The sequence below is a fragment of the Rissa tridactyla genome, chromosome 1, assembly GCF_028500815.1.
Source record: "Rissa tridactyla isolate bRisTri1 chromosome 1, bRisTri1.patW.cur.20221130, whole genome shotgun sequence".
Taxonomy (NCBI): Eukaryota; Metazoa; Chordata; class Aves; order Charadriiformes; family Laridae; genus Rissa; species Rissa tridactyla.
Window position 1 is genome coordinate 153,337,596 of NC_071466.1, and position 21,392 is coordinate 153,358,987.

The window sequence follows — 21,392 nt, forward strand, 5'->3', positions numbered from 1 at the left end:
TCACGTTGTGGTTAAAGAGTCAGACCCAAGCTTATGTCACATAGCTTATGAAAGCATTTACTTCATGCCTTCCAAATCTACTGACCACTCATCATTCCCTTTACTAGGAATGTGTTATTTATTCATTAATTCTTTTGAGACCATGTAATTTAAGGGATGAAAAATCCTAGCTTTTTTTTAATTAAAACCACTCTAGGAAGAACAACAATGTATTCCACTACCATCTGTATACCATATGTACACAATTTTGGTTTGATTTTATTAAAACCTCATGGGAAACTTTTTGTATGTAAAAACTACTTGGACCTGGGGTAGTTTTAAATCTGCTGGAAGTCGAAGCTTTTTAGCTTCGTTCATTAGAAGTAAACTTCCTTTAATCATATTGAAAATATAATTTATATATTGAGAAAAAAAACAATCTGTGCTGCCAAACATATTCTAATCCAAACATACCTACACAAATTGAATTACATAAAAAGATCTAAAAAGGTAATCTTAAAATGTGGTTAAAATTACACACTAACTTTTCCTGAGAACTTGAAGATAAGACATGATTAAGAAATACTACCAGACTACTGAAATTCTTGTTCCAAACCCAAATGTGCCTCACTAAACTTCAACTTAATGTACTTTCATGCTTGGTTTTGTTTCTTTTACTTTCAACTATACAATCTAAATCTGTATTTAACTGTCTCAGCTACATATAAAAATAGGATTCACTCCTTACACAGGAAGAACTGGATTCATTTACCAAAAAGCAGCAACGTATTTGTACACCAGTGATCAACACTATATCGTGATTAATTTTTTTGCATAACAACCCTCCAAGTTTTTTTAAATTATTCTATGCACATTTAAATTCTGTTTTCACATATGCTAATCCCAAATCAACTAATTAAAAGTTCCCATATGTTACATATCTCTGTAGTACCCACCTTACTGGAGTTTTCCAGCAAAATTTGCTGTATTTTTGAGTACCTTTTGAAAGAATACATACATCTAATTATCTGACAATTTAGTAATAATAATTGGGAAAAAAAATGCTGAAGACATTAGCAATTTTCAACAGGGAAAGAGCAAGTCAGGCCTCTTCTGGTCAAAGTGAGAGCTGCAAGAACTTGCAGACATCTGCAATTCGGGGCTCTGAAACTGGCATTAAAAAGTGAGCAAGCCAGTCTATTTGGGCTGCACGGAGCACATGTGAAGTAGAAGAAAACGTTAAGTGAATCATTTAGTTTAAAGCTACCAGCCAAACGGCCAAAACTCACTTGATCTGCCTTCTTCTTTTAACTACAGAATGGTGAGATTTAAGAAACAGATTTTCTTCTTCCTATTGTTCGGGACACTGGTGAAGACAGAGACATTACAGTGGCCGTGCTGTTAATTGAGACTATAGTGTACAGTTATGATGAAAGCAGAAAATAAATGCTGAACACAAACATTTACCAAATTTCATGCGGATATATTCATACGGATCCTCTTGCCAGAGCTCTTCATCCTCGTCTTTGTAGCACATTAGAGGGAATATCACTTCTTCTGTTATACTCTAATGTCAGGGAAGTCAAATACATGTAAGTACACATAAAATCAAATCCCTCCACTATGCACTAATTTACTAGACCTACTTTTCTGAACAGCAAAATTCTTTTAACCAGTGCTCATTTATTTTGGCTAACAGAAATAAACTTACTATATATATATATTTTCCTTTTGCAACAGTCCCAGACAGCAGTAATTATTTAATCTAACTTTATATTAATACAGTACCACACACAAAATATACTTCAGGATGTAGCCTATAACAGCAGAACATCACATTCTGCAGAAGAATCTCACCAATCCAACACTCAACATGAGAATGCATTTCAAAGTCCCTCTTAACGCTCATGGGATTAACTGACTACAAGAGGGGAGCTTATGATATGCAAAAATAAAAGCATGAAAATCACTTTTCACTTTTTCTTAGTTCACTTCTAAAACATGTCCTCGAAACAGAGTTCAGTTCCTTATAGTTCATGTTGTCTTTGCCCACTATCTTTGCACAACAACCAATTACGAATTTCCAAATCTATAGACAATTCTGAACACTAGCAACGAATAAAAGCCAGACTACGGCAGATTTCAAAAATAAAAATAAAGAATTTACGGAACAGAATCTTTAACTGAGTTAATATCTGCAATAAAAGGTAGTTATAATACTGAAAAAAAACCCAATCACATTTCTGTAGAAATGCTGTTTTCTGCCCAGATCCATTGCTGCATGAAAGATTCATGAAGCCTACTTTAAAACTGCAAAACTGCTGGGGATTTTTTGGGTTTTTTTTAATCACTCTGATGACATGCAGTTTTTATGACTGGGTTTTATACACTGACCTTCATGTGTGGCTTCATTTGCTTCCATGTTACAGAGTGAATAACCCCTTGGTTCAGATAATTTAACGTTAGCTGAAGAACACGTGGTGCAACATAGTCTTTTTGCCTGTATTGGTCTAAGATTCTTAAAAGAACCTGAAGAAATGAAAAAGTGGTTATTTTTAAATGAAGACTGAAAATTCTCTCTCATGCACAGACATGCAGTGCATCTCTTCAGTGAACATACATGGACAGATTAATTAGTTTTACAGTAGAGGTTCTAGTGCTAGTAATCAATGTAATGCCTTTGATCCAAAAATCAGAAATCATTTAAACATTGAGGAGCTAATCCTGCTAGCATTTATGTACATGTTTGCCTTTACTACTAGCCCCACCGTGTGATCACTTGTGATTGTAAACCAAAGATACACTTCAGTATTCACAGGCTGACAGTTTACACAGGCCTCAGCAAAGTTAGGAACAGATAAAGAAAAGGCACAGTGAGATTTTTCAAACTGGTTGGCTTCTAAATCCATTAGTGGCGTCTGTGCTCCCTTTTTAAGGACAGGCCCCTAAAGAAGACAAATTACTTTGGAAGAACAGTGATAAGAATAGAAATTCTAAACTAGAAAAGAAAAATAGGTTAGCACCTAAATCTGTGAATCAGAAGAGATGCAAAACCCTTAACTTCAATTACCCGTTGTAACCATCAGGTAGTATCACCTAGCATGCTATCACAAACTCTATCACACAATGTTTCCTTAATATAAAGGCTTGCTCTACTAAGAGGAACCTACAGTATAAAGCCATTAATCTGCACTAATGGCAGATGAACTATTAAGTGTTAATAAGCATAAAGAACTGGAACGTACCTGAATAACAATAAAGACCATTGGCAATGCATAAGAAAATACTGAGTCATGTATTTGCAGAAGGACAATTCTGCTTCATAATTCTTCACAACACTATAATAAACTTTATTTTGAACATAACTCCTTCCTTAGGAGTACTAAGTCTTATCTCAAGTCTTTTATATGATAGGCTCCTTTGGCAAGAATTGTCTATATCTCATATAGACTCTAGCATGATGTCAGCACTTAACAACAGATGAATAAGTAATGAAGGCTTAGCAATGTAATATTCACAATAAAATTCTTACTAACTCTGTAAGGAAATGTGACAAATCAGCATTTAAGAGCCAGAAATGCAAGAACTGTGCAGATTGTCCAGTTCATTTGTCTTGAAAGCTAAACTGCTCCCTCTACTACATAGCCTAATCTCTTAACAGACAAACTTTAAGTATTTCAAATGGCAACAGCCCATGGAAGTCTATTTTTCCACTCAGGAGCTAAACATTGCAAGGAGTTTAGAATAGATATTAGACTGTTTACTTCCCTTTTCTTTTCATTTAATGCTTACAGCCTTACCTTCCTCTCTTCAGTTCTTAACATTTACATATTTATACTGAATTAATACACAGATGGATTAACTATTCTGTTGTCAAACTGGATGGAGAAAAGTAATTTTGTTTTGCAGACAATCCTGGTATTTTGAAACCTAGTTTAAATTTGACGTGAAGTGACAACAACAGCCTGGCACCCTCCATCAAAGACACTGGAAATTTAAACTGTAAGAAGCCTGCAGATGCCACGTCAGCGATACTTCATCTGACAGCATGCTGAGGAGCCACATATTCTGGAAATACACATTATCTAAACACTTGTCACTTGAAAAACAGCATTCCCAGGTGTTTTGCAAGGTTTACAGACCAAATGCAATCAAGAGCCCAGAATCATGAGTAGGACAGCGTACTGCATTCTCCTGGCTTCTTAGAAGCCTGTTTGGAATATGTAACCCAAAAGCCTGGACAACCAAGAGCTTTGGTTGAGTCAAAAGCCTGGGAACTACCACTCCTAGTCATCTAGTATATGGTGGGATGAATGAGAAACAGGACGAGCTCTGCCAAAAATATCTGAGCTTGGGAGCCAGCACTCCCAGTGCTTTAGGCACCCAATTGCTATAGCTGTTCCACCAAACCAGGGAGATGCTGGAAACCTGGAAGCCCAATGTTCTCAGGGGCTCACAGCTGAGCTGGCAGAAAAACACACAAAACTCTGATGGGAACTACCTCTCTTCTACACGACTTTATCAGAACTGAACTGTCTCCACAACACCATGTTAATCACAAATAATTAGAATTCCCCAACAAAAATAATTTCCTTGCAAACTGTGAATTTATGCTATATTTTCATAAAAACGCTTTCTAGGTATAAAATAACTTTTATTGCTGTTCTCTAGACACCTTCTAATCTGCTTGTATCTTCCTGAAATAAAACAATATCATTGGATTACTGCGCCTAAGTTGTTTGCAGCAAAAGCACTTACTAAAGACTGGGCTGAAAATACACCCTTCTATGACATGAGGCCTCTGCATCAATAGTTTTTTTCTCAGCTATATCTAGAACCTTTATACATTACGATAACACCATTTTATCAGCACTCGTCTTTTCTGAGAATTTTCCTGCAGGGGTTTTTTTTTGAATTGCTGAAAATCTGTGTTATTATACTTCGGTTGTATGGCAATGAGTTCTAAAGAACTTCTCAATCACTGTAAGGAAAACCTGTCCGACTCTGTTAATTTTTCTTTAATGAATGAACGTCAATATGAGCACACTGTTGAAAACAATACATTTGTTCAGCCAAAATGATCTAATTCAGAAACAAATGAACTGTACTTACCTCTTGTATGCCCACAGCATAGGTTTTTAAAAAAAACTCTGAGAATTGAAAGTATTCTTTAGTTACATTTCCAGGACTTCCATATCTTTAAAAAGAAGAGAACACACATATTTACATTGTGAGAACTCCGATGCCTCAGGAAGACACAAAACTTTCTAAAACACAAAGGAGCCTGAGTAGTCACCCATCCCCAAAGGAACGCTTTCCCATAGGTTCCTTCTAAGTCATTATTTCCCATATAATGCCCCACTTCCCTTTTCTTTTCTTAGATTCTCATAAGGTACAATACTAGACACAAGCAAATATAGCCGCCTTTTTGTCACAAGCTCTGTAATTTCCATGTTTATGGATTTCTTTCCAAATCTTCCCGTGCCTTTATATTTGAGAACATAAGCACTTGTAGCTGGATGTAGTAACAATAACCAAAAAAAGTGGAAAAAAAGCATTCTTTTCCTGTGGGGCTAGTTTGTTATCATCTTAGAGAGCCAAATCATTTCACTAAGAGCTCAGACCAGTTGCTGTGCCAGTGCAAGGCAGAGGACAGCAGCAGGAACACCTCTTTGGTGACCATGAGCTGTTAAACCCACTAAACTGTCTTGTCTAATTGCACCTGAAGTAATGTTACAAATTTGTAACCCAAATTTAGTTTTTAATCAGTTTGTTACCGTTTAAAAAGACGAGCTACAATATGCAATGCCCACTTCTTGCATTTCCACCACACCAGCTCCGGTCTATCATCTTCATCAATTTGCAAAGTCTCCTATAAATAAATACATTTATTTTAAATTAGCTGTGTGTATTTTTGAGAGAAATGATGCTTTAATCATTTCTTGCTGAGTAAACGAATACAAATTCATATTGACTAAAGCTTTGGTTCTGTTAGCAGTTATATAACATTAAGGAACTTCCAAATATCTTAATTAGTCAATATAACTGCGTATGTGAAATACTTGTACAACGCCTGTACTTTAATTTTCAAAATTATGCATATTTTAAAAATGGAAACTCTCACATATAATTGACTAAACAGTGGCGTGCAACTGGCTTAAAAATAATGAATGATACTAACTCCTCTAAATATATACACCCCAACAATATACTAACACAAAAGCTATTAAAACAATGTTAAGGTTGTGAAATAAATATCTAAAGAACTTAGGAAACGCCAGTTAATGTTGTACACATACAAACAAGAATTTAATTCCTATTTTTATTTTGTTCAAGAAATATAAGGACAGATGAAAGAAAAAGAGGAACGGAGACAAATGATGGGCTTGTGATGAGCTTTTCGTTCTTGTTTGAGAGATCTGGCTAAAATATTTGGAAACTTCCAACGTATCCCAAATTGGAATTTACATGGTGTCAATTAAATTCTGACAGCTTACATGATCTTCCTATGTTTCTGTCAGAAACACCACTTATTCCAAAGATACGAATCTTAAATAGATGACCTCTTAAAAAAAAAGAACACTTACAAAACCTTCACGTTGACTGTTCCTCAAATGCCAAGACACAGGGATCAGAGTTCTTTAGAAAACTAAAACTTACCGGAGGTACATTTCTATCAATGATAGTACGGAAGAACTCCATCCACTGAGTCATAGTCTGGTTATTCAGCAACTGGAGCGGCAACACATACTGCAATAAAAAACACAGTCATGAAATACTAATTTTCTTGGAGAAAGTTCGAAGATGTTTCTACAGTAGTTACATTCTGAGGAAGATGAGCTTTTAAGTAAAATTAAAACTAATTAGGTTAGATATCAATACTGCTCTAATTGCATCCTTCTTGGCACAATTTACAGAGGAATTTTGGAGCAGACACTATTTGAGGAAAGCTCCTTGGTCTGAGAACTTGGTAATTCTTTTAATTTTTTCCTCTTCTTCACAATAGCCCAGCTGACTTTTAGGGACCACTGCAGCAGCTATACTACAGGGCTTGGCTAAACCAATAGCATTTTAGTAAGTGAAATGTACTCCTAATTACTACGTGGCTACTATCTACTTAGTAAATCTTAGTCCTCTATAAAATCCAAAGCAAAGTGACAATATTCAGGTAAGCTACTGAAAAGTGAAATAGGATCTCAGGATCTTTTTAATCCTCCCCACACCTAATAACAAACTATTTTAGCTTTTTAACCCCCAGTAAGAATTTTCAGGCTGCCCCTTTCACAGGATCTTGTTTTGTTTCTCATTCTCTAGAAGTACGTCCTCACCAAACTCATCTTTGTAAAAGCCAAACTCATCTCTGTAAAATGCATGTGCCTCCATAAATAATTTCTGCCAGATCTTCAGAAGATAATGAGAAATGCCACCTACTGAAGTGCACTCTTTGACAATTATACTACAACATGCACTACTGACACTTTCAGACGCCAACCAGCACAGTCTAGATACCTATACAGTTTATATTAGGTTATGTGTGACTTCATAAAAACAGGAACATTTCTCCAGTAAGCTTACAGAGAGGATGTGCAGAAGTACCTAGGTTCATCAAAAATTTAATCTGGGGGATCATGTGACCAGTTTTTAAGTAGAAAAATCTATAAAGATCATATTTTTGTAAAAACTGTTTATTCTTTATGACTTTTCCCATCCAAATTGGTATTCCTCTTCAATCACACGAGTGTACTGAAAGGAGTCGTTGTGCCCAACAAAGCAAAAGTTTTGGTTTTCCTCTACACAGATGCCAACCTGAACAAAAGCATAGAAGATTTTTAAGATTTGTTTCTGAAGCAGTACAGAGTAATGGGAGTTATCAGGCAGAAGCTGGATCATCTGCTGCTGAATCCGAGGCAAAAATATTTGCATTGCTGCTATGAGAGGACCTTGTTCCTCTGCTTTTCTGCATCTGCAAAGGAAACAAAAATGTTGGTCCAGGATCTACACACTGGAGATTCTAATGCCTATTCCTCACCAGCAATTTAATTTCTGTACCCTAAAAAAAATTAATTAATATCCAACACTCACTCATTTACTCTCCCCTTCTCTAGCCCGCAACTCAACAATTTGAGCAAATTCTCCGACTAGGAAAAACAACAACTGTTACCTTATATAAATGCTGTTATTAGGAGGAAGAACTAATGTTCTTTACTACTGAATTGTCAGCTCAGAGGAGCAGGCACTTGAATTTTTCTGACACTCGTATCAATGCCAAACCCAAGTTGGGTGCTGAAGAAACAGGAGTCAATAGCAATTGAAAGGGAAAGACCATTCCTTTGTTTTGAAAAGATTTTCTCTTTCTCTGTTTACATTTCTTTTACATACATTTCTAAAAGCAAATAATTTAAAAATAAAAAAATGAGTGAGAGAGCACTCTACACTTATCCTAATTTACACTTTCTGGATTTAGACCATCAGGAGGATGGTACAGGTAACAATATGCAATAGGAGTATATGACAACGACAGTACTGTATTCATGGCATAGAAGTAGAAAATAATTTGCTTTCATATATGCAGAATTTGGTGAATCTCCAAACAAAAGAAGTTATAAACATTTAAGAAATTTTTCACAGATGGGTTAAATCAGATCAAAAGTACAAAGCCTCAAGAAAAAACGTCAGTAAATCATACAGATTATTGCTGGCATCTCTGTTTTCAATTCGCTGAAGATATAAAGATGATTAATAGTTTTCATTTATTTGCAGGAAAGGAAGCATATGATAATTATTAATTCCCATTTTCTATCTGAATTCCTTGTAGAACTGCCAGTGCTTTTAAGAATGACGTTCTCAGTAATCAGCTGGGACTAAAAGTACTGATTCTTCATCTACTGATGGACACCAACTTACTCGTAATTCTTCACCAGCTCATACAGGCACAGGAGGCTCCCAAGCCAACTCCCACTGTTCTGAGACTGCAAGTAGTAGCCTATCTTGTCTACTACAGCTGTCCAATGGCCAGGAAAGTCATATGTAATGATAGCATGGAGGCACCTTGCCAGCTGGGCTCTATGGCAGGAGGGAAAAAGAAATACATTATAAATAAATAAGATCATGGTATGGTGTTTAAAAGGATAGATCCCAAATCTTGGTTTACTGGCCACAATATACATATTACCTAACTATCATACATATTTTAACAGCACTGAAAGAGTTCTGAGGAGCCGCAGAGGAAAAGCAAGAAAAAAAATCCCAGGGGATTTAACTTTAAGGAAGAAACTAATTTCAGAACACTTTAGCTACTTTTGTCCCTTCCTTTTCCCTCTCTACACCCATCAGGCAATACTTGAAAACAATTAATTGCTCAATGAAACCAGCTAGCTTTGTACTTTGAAAATGAATGTTTATACTTCTACATGCTTATGAGGCTGAAAGCAACCACAAAAACACACATTTGTACATTTTTATTAAAAAATATTGGCTTGTGTTATGATCCAAGCCAGAGTTTCCTCATGAAATTACAGGATCTTCTAGAACACCACTTCTCAACCTCTGAAGCACATGGTAGAGCCAATTAGGTAAAAACATCTTACTATTCCTCTCCCTCCGCATGCTTTTAGATGCCACTCACAATGGTGAGGCAACACAGGTTTGTCAATTGACTAAAGTAAGGTGTGACTAAAAAAGCTGAGCAGCACTGAACTGGAAGCTGTAAATAAATACTCTTGGCTCTGCTAAGGAATTAAAAAAAAAAAGTCCACAGAAAATATTGGTTCTTCTATATTTAGTTTCCCTTGGGTATCCTCTTGGAGTCTTTCACACAAGCAGCCACTATTACAAAGCAGTTCAGTAAGGGGCCCTTCACCTACCAATCCTTTTAGCTTTGTACAAACTTACCTTGTCCCTCAAGCCTTTGGAGTTTGTGCTCATTGCTGATTTGGTTCCACCTCCCCCCTTATTCTCACAAGTAAACAGTGAAAAATATCAGTATTACAGCATCAGACTAGTTCCAGTAAAGTTTCTTTGACTTTTTTAGCCTCTGAGAAATGTACAAGTTTGGCCATTATTTAGAAACCCTCTATTTTATTCCAGATGATTTTCCCGGGGTTTTCAACAATCCTTTTAGATGTAGATCTTGGGGGGAAGAAAAAAAAACCAATCTCCTCAAATTTCCATTATTTTGTGTTCTTTTGTATAAACTTAGCCTTGGCATTTATGACATAATGGAAGGGGAAACTACATGCCTTTATTACATTATCACAGAAACAACACGAGCTTCCTTACCTTGTAGCACAACCTTGGCAAGGAGCAACTACTTCTTTCAGTGGGGATTCTAGACATCTGTGTCAGAGCATGCTAGAAAAGCTGAACTGGAAACGATGTTTTAGTTCATTTTCCTGTCTCAGTGCAGGATCTAAGCAGTCCCAGCAGGTATTTGTCTAATCTATTTGTAAAGACCTCTAGTGACAGCAATGCTATAGCAGCCTAATGCGTTCCAGTGTTTCATTATTTTTTTAAAGTGTTTTCTCTAATCCTAATTTCAATCCATAGACAAGCACTCCTCCTCCAGATATGACTACTGACAAAAAAAGACACCTCTGGGCACCTAGCTGGTGGAGAGGAGGAGGAGACAATAGGAAGATTTTCTTCTGTTTTGCGAAGATGAACATCTATACACTACAGCCTAATCCCATCCTATCAGCTTCACTTTAGAGTGGTGAACAATCATAGACTGTAGTATGTCTGTGAATCTTAACTATTCTTCCAGCAAAAGAAGAAAACAGCATTTTTTTCATTCTTTCAACATCTTAAAACCAAGAAAGCTAGCACACATTTAAATACTAGGATTACATATAAAAAATTGCAAAAGTAATTGAGAAAAGGGCTACTAGAAAAAAAAAAAAAGATCTCCAGCAGTATTTCTCTGAATGGGTAATTCCGTACTACAGATAGCCCTCTACACTATCTGCTCTGAATCAGCCAAACAGGCAGGCTGTCACTACAGCAAGTGTTAGAAGACACTTTAAACTACACTGTAAAAGGACAAATCACATTACAGAGCTCTTAGCCAGGTTAATACATTTCTGAAAAACAAGTGCAAATAAATGTGGTAAAATTTACATTTTCAAATGCAAATTTTCAAATGTTACATTTTCAAAAGAAGTACTTGCTTCATCTCCCAAGAAACTGAGATTCTCACATTAACTACATCCTGACTACCAGTCTGAAAACTTGAGCTACAGAAATATCTCTACACAATATAAGGTACCTCAATAAGTCAGGAGAACGAATTATTCCTTCTACAATGTTATCACGAATCTGCTGACGATCATTTTCATGAATGTTGAATGGAAATACTACTTCTCCAGGACGTGGTTCACGGTCCGCCCAGTACCATCCCACCATGTTCTTCAGGTAAATGGCAGCTAAATACAAACATTGGGGAAATAATAATTTAATTCTAACACATCTCCACGTTACTCTGTGCTCAACACATAGTACAGCTGAAAGTAGAACAAAGAGTTGAAAAGACGACTGAAAACCACTGCATGAGTTCTTGACAATTATAGGCACTAAGCAGAGCTAAGTCAGAAAACAAATTTTTTTATGATTCCACACAAGATCCAGCTCAAGTGGCTGGTCCTAAACAGAACAGGATAGCATTTCAGACAGCTTCTATTGGAGTACATTCTTTATTACAGTAGTCTTCCCTATGGACATAATATTCCATCATTACAAACAAGCACACAAAAATCTATTTATCCGCATTTTTACTCATCCCTAAAACAACTACTCAAGCTCAGTAAGTGAAGTTTTGGAAGGCTTGTGTAAACAAATCACTGTGCATGCAGATGGGACACTCTGCTTGGGGAAATGCCCAGTATGAAACTGGCACATGGCCTACCTTCTATTCAGACAGAAATGTTTGTTGTGCATTCCCTAAGCTTTATCTCACTATTAGGATTTCCCATAATCCCTTAGAGTTGTTCCCTTCTGTCTCACATGAAAAAACACAAAAAATAAAGTTAATCTTCAACTGAAAGTAAAGCAGCATTTATGCCTCGGTACTAAAATGCCTGTAGGCATTTTTAGGAAACATAGGAAATATGGTATAAGACATTCTTAATAAACTCTTATCCCTGTACTATTTGGGCTGATTACTAGCTAGGAGTTTAAAGTATAAATAATATATCCTTGGGTACAATCATTTTTCTTGGTGAAGACAAATTACAAAGTATGAAAACAAGTTGTATGTAAAAGATTTCACAGGAGCAGGAGGAAAAACAGTTCTTTGTTTATGACGTGCCAGAATATTCAAACAAGAAACAGGTCCAGAAAGACCAGCCCAAGACTTTAATTTTCTTTGTCCATAGATTTGTTGTTATAGAAATTTCCCAGGGGAATCTGTTGACTTACATATGTAATTTATATGTGCTTTTCTATTTTATACAAGTACTTCGTAAAAAATAAAAAACCAAAAACTTTAAAAATCATGTTCTACATACTTGGGCTTTTTTTTTCCCCCTGAACAATACTGAAATGAGAGATTAAATTATAAAATTAGCCTGATGTAGTCTAGATTAAGCATCAAACTTTACTACAGAATGGTTTAACAATGCCATTCAAAGTTGGATTATCTTTGAAAAAATAAACGCCAGCATGACAAACAGCATATGTCAGCATGCACTCAGGGGATTAATAGGATCTGTACAAAAAACCCAACAGTGCTTCTATGGGAAACGCTGTTCCATAGGATAAAAACAGAGCTGTGAACGAAACAATATTGTCATGGTTTAACTCCAGCCAACAACTAGGACCACGCAGCCGCTCGCTTACTCCCCGCCTCCCCCCCGGGTAGGGTAGGGAGAAGAGGGAGAAAAGGAGGGAAAAGGGAAAAAACCTCATGTGTTGAGATAAAGACAGTTTAACAGAACAGTTACAGAAGAGGAAAATAATAACAACAACAACAATAATAATAATAATAATGGTAAAAGAATATACAAATTAAAGTGATACAACACAAGTTGCTCTTACCACCCAATGATTGGTTGCCCAGCCCATCCCGAGCAGCGATCATGGATTCCTGCCCCCCAGCCAACCCTTTTTTATATACTGAGCATGACATCTGTGGTCTGGAATACTCCTTTGGCCAGCTTGTCCTGTCTATGGTCCCTCTCAGCTTCTACAGGAAGCTGAAAAAGTCCTTGACCAATGTAAACATTACTTAGCAACAACTAAAACAGTATGCGTTATTGACATTCTTCCCATACTATATCTAAAACACAGCAGCTGCTAGAAAGAAAATTAACTCTATCTCAGCTGAAACCAGGACAAGTATTCATCAATTTCTTGAAAAAGCTGAATATTTTCTGTATCTGTCAAAAATATTGTATAGGAGTAGTTAAAATAAATTATGAATATTTAGAACCTGATCTTACACAAATGTATACCGTGAAGTCAACTACATCACCATTCCTGAACTTACAAACAGTTGGGCAATCTTTTTAGACATGCTGAGATTATAAATTTATAACTTATCAGTGATGTGACCTTCCTTCATATCTACTTTTGTGGGTGGACATCATAGATATTGACTAAGCATATGTGGCTACTCTTGACGAAGGGAACTGCGGGTTTTTTTCATTTTTCCAAAACTTTCATTTTTTCCAGGAAAAGGGATGCAAATAGAGAAACATGTATTCAAATGAGACTCAATTTTAACTTTTTTTTTAAATTTCCACTTGTCTTGGCATCACTACTTCATGACCACCAGGAAAATGAAAGAATACCTAAGGCTCCCTGGGTACCCAGTTTTAAGCAGAAATCATTTTCTTTTCGTATCAGTATCACAGCAATCCAGTAGGGATCACTACAAACACAGAGAAGCCAAAGAAGGAGTCTACCCTATATGCACAATTTTATCTGATCCTCTTGTAGGAAAGAAACAGCAAAGATAGACCCTTTTCCACACTCAGAACAAACATGAACTTACTTACATTGCAACAGCTCAATACTCTCTTGAAATAACAGAGAGACTGAATTTCTACTGAAAGAAAATGAAACGAGGAATTTATCTCACCTGCTTGACGCACTGGAAATTCAACTTCATCTGATACTATGATTTGGAGTAGAGTTGGAGCAAAATTGATGATCTTATAGGACTGAAACACATATAAAACACAGTTAGAAAAACACTATGTTTAAAAAAGACCGTATTACCAAAAGCTGAATAAGAAATACAAAATAAGGATTTTGCAGTGTTCTTTGACTCTCCTCATGAAGTATGAAAGTTTTTAGCACTTGAATTTATCCACATCTGCACCAATCCAAATAATCACTTGTAAAAGCCGAGCATATGATTGCACATGGGTGGAATAAGCATTGTGACAATGCTCTCTATTAGAGATTAGTGATAACGTATATTTAAAAAATTGTGAGACTGCATAATGAGAAACACTGCAGATCTGTCTTTGAATTATTTAACTTAACCTCATAAGTCAAATGGATATTGACATGCTTCATCAATACCTACTATTTATTTACAAAATAGATTCTGGTACAATAGCAATACTGGATTTTGAAGAGATTAAAAAAAAACATTTAAAATTATTTTCAAGTGTAAACAGCATCTGCCTTTGCCATATATTACACAGCTATCTTTTAACAAACTAGATGTATAGCGCGTCTTAACAGAAAAAAAACAACTGGGGAAACACAGCAGAATAACCATTTTTAATTAAAATCAAGCATAGGCAGATAACATTTCAAAACCCGCAGTCTTCCTGGGAACTTTTCAAACATTACATCAGTCATGGAGCTGAAGAATTTCAAAGAGAAAACAATGCTCACTGAACTTCTGAGCAGAGCATGCCAGATTTAAAAGATGTGAAAATCTGATAGCATTATACTGCTGTCATTCAACTGGGGTCCTCCAACATGAAGAATCGCGGACTTAGCATGGTGCAGTTACTACTAAGCCTTGGCAACATCAGTAGTTACTAGTAGGTCAGATCTTTCATCCATGTGCTTTACATTCAAAGAGAGATGTTTCTTAGGGCTAGATGGCAGAAGCTTTCTTTATTTCACCTTTTACAGTATTTCTTTCCAACTAGACTATGCCTGGGAGTTCTGTGGTTGTTTCCAGAGCTGTGCTTTAAGTACAAGTATACTGCATCTTCCATAAACTTTGCTGCATTCAAAAGCTGTGAAATAAGAGGTAGGTTTTACTCTTCATGTACCCAGTTCCTTGATCTAACATTTCCGTAACGAGGTAAAATTACATCGCTTTCATGATGCCTAAGTGTAACAGCTGCAACACAACACTATCATTCAATAATTTTACCAAATCACTTAACTTTCTGGCCCTCGTTTTACTCATTATAATGATTTTGTAATTCTAACCTACGTTGTGCTCAGAGACTCATTTGATGTTTATAGAGTAATCTGAGATCTCAGATAAAAGCAGTAACGGCAAATCAAAAGCATATTTTCCTGCAATTCCCTTCTCTAAAAAACTTTAATTATCCATAAGAAATGCTCTAAATAAAGTAAAAGCTGTAACAGACAGCACAGGAACTCCATTTATCTATCGACACGTTGAAATACCAGCTTTCAATGTCAGCTGGTTGAGGTGTACTGGATTCCAAAGATCACCCTTTAATCGAGTATCCTGGAGTCCAAAGTTTGTCCTTCAGTCACTACCGGACAGAATCCGTACAACGTTGGTGGGTTCTGACAGGGGCTGCAGTAGCCTCCAGCACTCAACACCCAACTTCCAGGGAGATAAGGAAAGCACAAGAAATCCCAGCAGCACAGAAAACCAAAAATGTGTGTGAACCCTTAATCATCTTTTTTCTTCTAAGTAGTGCCAATATGCTGTTCTCAGACCCAATCTACACACAGTTTTTACTACTATAAACACACTGATTAAGAATGCAACTGTTTTGGGGGTTGTTTTGTTGTTTTCTTGTAGTTATCCAACAGTATCACATTTAGGGTGGATACACCGATAACAGCATAAATTCTTTCCCTTTCTTTGACCAAATAACTTTTACTGAATCTACATTAAAGTCACCACTACTCCAGGGAGCTTTATTAGTACCACTTGTGCTGGCATACAACTGCCATCCCTGAAGTTTTGCCAGGATGTACACAAATATGGTTATTTGGCCTGCGCAGCAAATCCTCTCAGCAAGCGCCTGGAGTGACAAATGACATGTTACGCAGAAGGTACGCACAGTGTCTCAGAGGGGGCCCCATCCCTACCAGCACACTGCTATGAGGGTTTCTTTAGACTTTACACACCGACACCCCTCAAGAGATCACGGGGACACAGTATCAAGCTCCCACTAAATCCTTCTACTCCGTACTACTGTCATTAGCATAATTCACATTTTTATAAAGCTTTGTTTTCTACTCATTTATCAGAAACATAAATGCTGCAGAGATCAAAAGAGATTGTGTGCCCATTTTAGAAACAAGACACCCGATTCTATTGTAGTTGTGAAGCTCAAATACCATCCTGCTCACTTGTGCAGCAACAAACCCCATCAGGAAAACCACACACCGCTTGCAATTTTTGGAACAGAGGACTTTCTAAAAAGCTGCATGCAGCAACATTCTTTCTATAGCAGCACATTCTCGTTGGTTTAGCTGTCATGCTAACTGTGATCTGAGGATGTATCCTTTCCCTGCCTTGCTCGGGAAACCATACAACAGGCACCTGGACACTAGTGAGTAAAGTGCAGAGCAATCATCAGGTGTCCACTGTGTAAATGGAAAGAGACAAGGAAGAGACCTCGGAGCTGGATGAATTCATTTGTATTGTTACAGCCACACCTGAACTTTTACAAAGGGAGAGCAGGAATACCATCAGTCCAATGGAAGGAATGGAAAGCTAGCTGCCGATTTTGAAGAGCCGTGCCCAGGAGCCGCAGGGAGGCACCAGATGGCTGAAAAAAGACCTTCAGCGCAACTCCCATAACACAGCACGCCGCTTTGTGCAGTTTGTGAATAATTACAGTGCCTTGAATTCACACTGTTGTGATTTGGTAAAACTTTCTATGAAGGCGTCGATCAATGGGGGCATATGTTTATTTTGAAGGAGAAAGTAAAAGTTTTTGAAAAATAAACTTTCACTGAGTACTTACAAAGATTATTTTAAAGCTGTGTAAAACACATACTGACTGCTCTTGCATGAATCACAGATCAGGACATTTATGCTAAAAAAAAAATCTCATTTAATTTCCATTGTGATCAAGAGGATGGGATACAGCATGTGCAAGGCTAGCAGCTAAACTGGGAGAGGCATACAGCACTGGTAGGATACAATTGGGTAAATTTACAGCAATGACCAAGGAGATGCCTATGTCCCCACAGATCTTGTTCCATCTGTGCCCACTGTCTCAGGAGATCTGTGCACTGTGCACAACTTCCTGCACCTGGTCCTTTCACACCTTTGGCCTAACACACATTCTTCCCCGCCTCAGCATCACAGTTCCACTCTTCAAAAACATCAGAGAACAAATCAATTTTTTTGCCTGTTTCCTTTTCCATTTGGTTGGGCATAGAACAGATGATACCCGAGAAAGCCTAAGATGGGCCACTGAAAAACAGCAAGATGAACATCGTCACATGCAAAGGACTACAATACAAAGAGAGATAAGCTGGAAAAATATATAAAAATTTCCCCAAATGGATCCTACCGAAGCAAATACTTTTCATGTCTAACACTCAGATTTGGCTCCCAGGTTATGATGCATTATATATTACTAAACTCATTTCAGTAAGCATTATTCTTGTGTCTTGTTTCCTGTTGCATTTAAAGCCCAGAGCAAGCAACTGCTCCATAGTCACATCTGTCACTAAGCTTCCCATTGCTCTGATGACAACCACAGTGGCTGAATGCAGAACAGCACTAGAAGCTGTTTTTATCCCTGCAGAACAACAATGGGACGATCTAGGACAATGGATAGAGAAAACCAGAGCCTTCCCTCAGGTTCTGAAAGTGAAGCCACGGCCATCCCTTCTCCACCAGCGATACACATTTCTTTCTCTGTACCTCTGAATCCAAGCATGGCATGTAAAAATTGCTGAAAAATCAAGGCACTACATCTTTATTTGCAAAGATAATACACAGAAGAAATTTGTACCTTGAATACATATGAAATTACCTGTTTACAAAGGTTATTTTAAGGCTTACGTACATCTGATATGAATGCTTAATGATCTGGTTTACTGAGCTTTATTTTCTGTTTGCTGTGCACTGAAAATGTGTTACTTAAAAATTCCGTCAGTATTTGTCACACTCGGGAATATTTTCGCAGTTCTTAATACTATTTTCTCTCTTGTTTTTTACACTGTCAGTCACAGACAGCTGTTAAAACAAACTAGAACTTCAAAAGACACTTTCTTCTTTCCCCGTCTACACGCAAAGGTATTGTCTGGGGAGGGGAAAACACACAGTGTTTTCATACACAGGGAAAATAAGCATGTGTAAGAACCTACCTGAGCTTCTTTCCTTTATGGGTTCTGCTGTCAAATTCACTCAGTCTCAAGCAAACTCCGCTTTCCATGGAACTTCTAATCACGCAACTTCCTCATCAAATTGCTCTTCAATACAAATACCTGAGATTCCTTCCTCTAGGTAACAAGAGGTCTTCATTGTCACTTTCAGAGTCACCTTAGGATCCCTGTCCACTGTGGCAGCCAGCTCAACAAAGATATGGAAGCCCAACTTTATTCTGGACTCTTCTGCTTTTGGGCAGTCTTCTCACACTTCTTACTCTTCTTCCAGCACTGCTGCTCAGTTCCCATCAAAGTCAAATTCTGCAACTCCTTCTCGATATTTAAACAAACATCTATATTTCTGCAATTGTGTTCTTATTTTCCTCTCTGTTACAGGCCAAAGAGACATATTACAGCAGGTTGAGCCAATGAAGATTAATGCACAAAAATTGTGTGGTAATCCTATCTGAATTGGAATCAGAGATGACCTTGTACGTTCACACAATCAGACAGTACATTCCACAGCACCCCAAGAACTGGCACATGAAAGCAGTATTTAGCCATTTAAAAAAAAAAAAAGGAAATTAAAACCAGCAAAAATCCCTGAAGTCCATGAGACAGCTCTAACAAGAGGGAACAGCCTAGAACAGACATCAAAGAAAAGTGCACAGAAATTGAGTATCTTTCTTGATATAACTGACTGTTCTAAGTAGTAAAGTGTGATCGATAAACATGATCATAAGATGCACACCGATTATGATGTGACAGAGCTGAAGAAAAAAAGGGTGGGAGGGGACACGACATAAGAAAAGAAAAAGAGGGAGATGGAAAGATGTGTACGCTTAGAAAATCAACAGGCTAACAGGGAAATTAAACAGTTACATGATAGAGGTTACTGACCTGGCAGGAAATTACTGCTCTAGTTTCAAGAATCACATTTCAGACAAATCCCGCACTTACATTTGTGTTCAGGTCACTGACAGAAGTGAAGTTTGTTGATGACTCAGAAGCAGCACGCATCATCCAAGCAGAAAGATCAAAAAAATTCTACTAAGAACTGAATGATCTTTAGAACTGCACCAACAAAAATGGAATGGGGTAATAAGACAAAGTACATGGTCATACACCCAAAGATAATAGGAATTTCTCCTAAAAGCTTCAGGTTTCTTAGTGAGGAACCATAGGATAAAAGGACCTCGGTATATTAAGTGATAAGAAATATGTACACATTGGACATGAAGATAATTGTAATTTTAGGATGTATCAAATGAGGTATTAGGGGCATTGAGCATGAGACTTTCTTGAATGCTGCAAATACAAATGACCAAATTACACAAGAAAGATTAATCCAAATGGAAATGAGTATGCAGAAGAGCTGTGCTCTCCTATTATTAGATTTCATAAATTCAGTTTTATGATATGGCAGAGGAAATACAGCCTGTTGAGGCTAGGAAAACAGGCTGGTAGGGATCAGCCGTGGACAAATATGCCAGAGCAGGTACCAAAAAACCTATTCTAGCTAAGAAGTAAGATCGGCACAAATGGATATAATTAGAGCATAAATTAATTTAGGCTGAAAACCAACACTTATTTCTAGCTGCAGGAGGAAGAAAACTCACAAAGAGCCTTCCAATAGATATAATAAGGGGGGAAAATGAAAGGAATCTTGATTCCATTTCTGAATGCAGTTAGATGATAATCCAGAAGGCAGACAGCAACTTCATTGATTTAGCTCTATCTTTACACAAGCGCAGGAACATACTGAAGAAAAAGAGGCATTTTCAAACATGCTGGGACTTCTTACAGGTAGGCAAGCTTTCATTCATTTTAACTCCATTCCCCACGCTCCACACTGTAAGCAAGCTATGGAGTCAGGACTATTATGATACTGTTCTAAAGGACTATCTGTATTGGTAAAAGCAATGCAGTGCCTACAGAGAGGTGCTGTATTGGGGGACTAGTAGGATTTATACTCTCTGGGAAGCTCCTGTCACTACCTGGATTCAAACTTGAAAACCAACGTACACTGCTGATGGGGATAACACAAGAGAAGTTTTACCTCAATACCCACTAGCGTGTCTCAGGAGCAGCACCAGTTTAACTAGCACATAGAATAATGGTGACCCCTATTCTGTTTGGCCAAATGTTGTATTTCCACTTCAAGTACTTATTGTTGGAGGGTTTTCTGTTTGGTTGGTGGATCGGTTCCCTTGCTAGGGCAAGATAAAAGCTAGAACAGCATCTGGATTCCAGTACTGGCAGGAGCACAGTTACATGTCAACACTATCATTAGATACACTGCGTCTGACAAGTCGCTTTGAAGTCTCGCTTCAAAAGCATTGAAAGGCTTCAAGATGTCAAAGGCCCACGTTCAGCAACATTCCTCAGGAGCACTTTTGTTTCACTCATCCAAAGAATCATGTCAAACTACCAACGCTGCATCAGTACATTATATCAGATACATCATGCTTCATTTAGTAACAGGAAGCCTACACAATAATAGGTATGTCTTAATTTCAAGATTCACTCTTTATAATAGTCAGAAAAGAGAAAATGTGTCACCTATTTTAAATAAAAATATGTATCTCAACCTGTGCTCAATAAATACACTTGCAATCTTGAAACTAAAACCCAGGTCTTTCACGCAAATTGCATTATCCATCACTTGAACTTAAAACATGTCACCGGTGTCAGTCTTAAAACACTTTTAAAACTTCTCCTGAGCCTTGCAGTACTTATTGGTGATGTTAAAATGACAGTGTTAGGAGCAGGACCCAGGAACCCAGACAGCTGCCTCTTTGTTCTGAGCCTGCCAAACACGCAGCAATTTATTATTGTAGTTTTGATTCCCGTGCAACAGGCTGCTGACAAATATTTATACTTTCCCTCTCAGTCCTTAATAGCAGGGATAA

General features: G+C 37.3%; 1 protein-coding gene across 3 annotated transcripts in view; it reads right to left on the bottom strand.

The window, feature by feature from the left end:
- IPO8 (importin 8) overlaps nt 1–21,392 on the bottom strand; it is a 48,873-nt gene that overhangs the window by 26,122 nt on the left and 1,359 nt on the right. For 2 of the 3 annotated variants that reach the window (XM_054203022.1, XM_054203006.1), the window contains exons 2-10: nt 14,054–14,135; nt 11,243–11,399; nt 8,884–9,042; nt 7,786–7,942; nt 6,640–6,729; nt 5,757–5,851; nt 5,092–5,176; nt 2,374–2,508; nt 1,447–1,546 (exon numbers count right to left, since the gene is read on the bottom strand). In XM_054203022.1, coding sequence (XP_054058997.1) covers nt 1,447–1,546; nt 2,374–2,508; nt 5,092–5,176; nt 5,757–5,851; nt 6,640–6,729; nt 7,786–7,942; nt 8,884–9,042; nt 11,243–11,399; nt 14,054–14,135 — 1,060 coding nt within the window. Of the gene's footprint in view, nt 1–1,446; nt 1,547–2,373; nt 2,509–5,091; nt 5,177–5,756; nt 5,852–6,639; nt 6,730–7,785; nt 7,943–8,883; nt 9,043–10,257; nt 10,344–11,242; nt 11,400–14,053; nt 14,136–21,392 lie in introns of those variants that run through there. The other variant, XM_054203014.1, reaches the window with a different exon arrangement.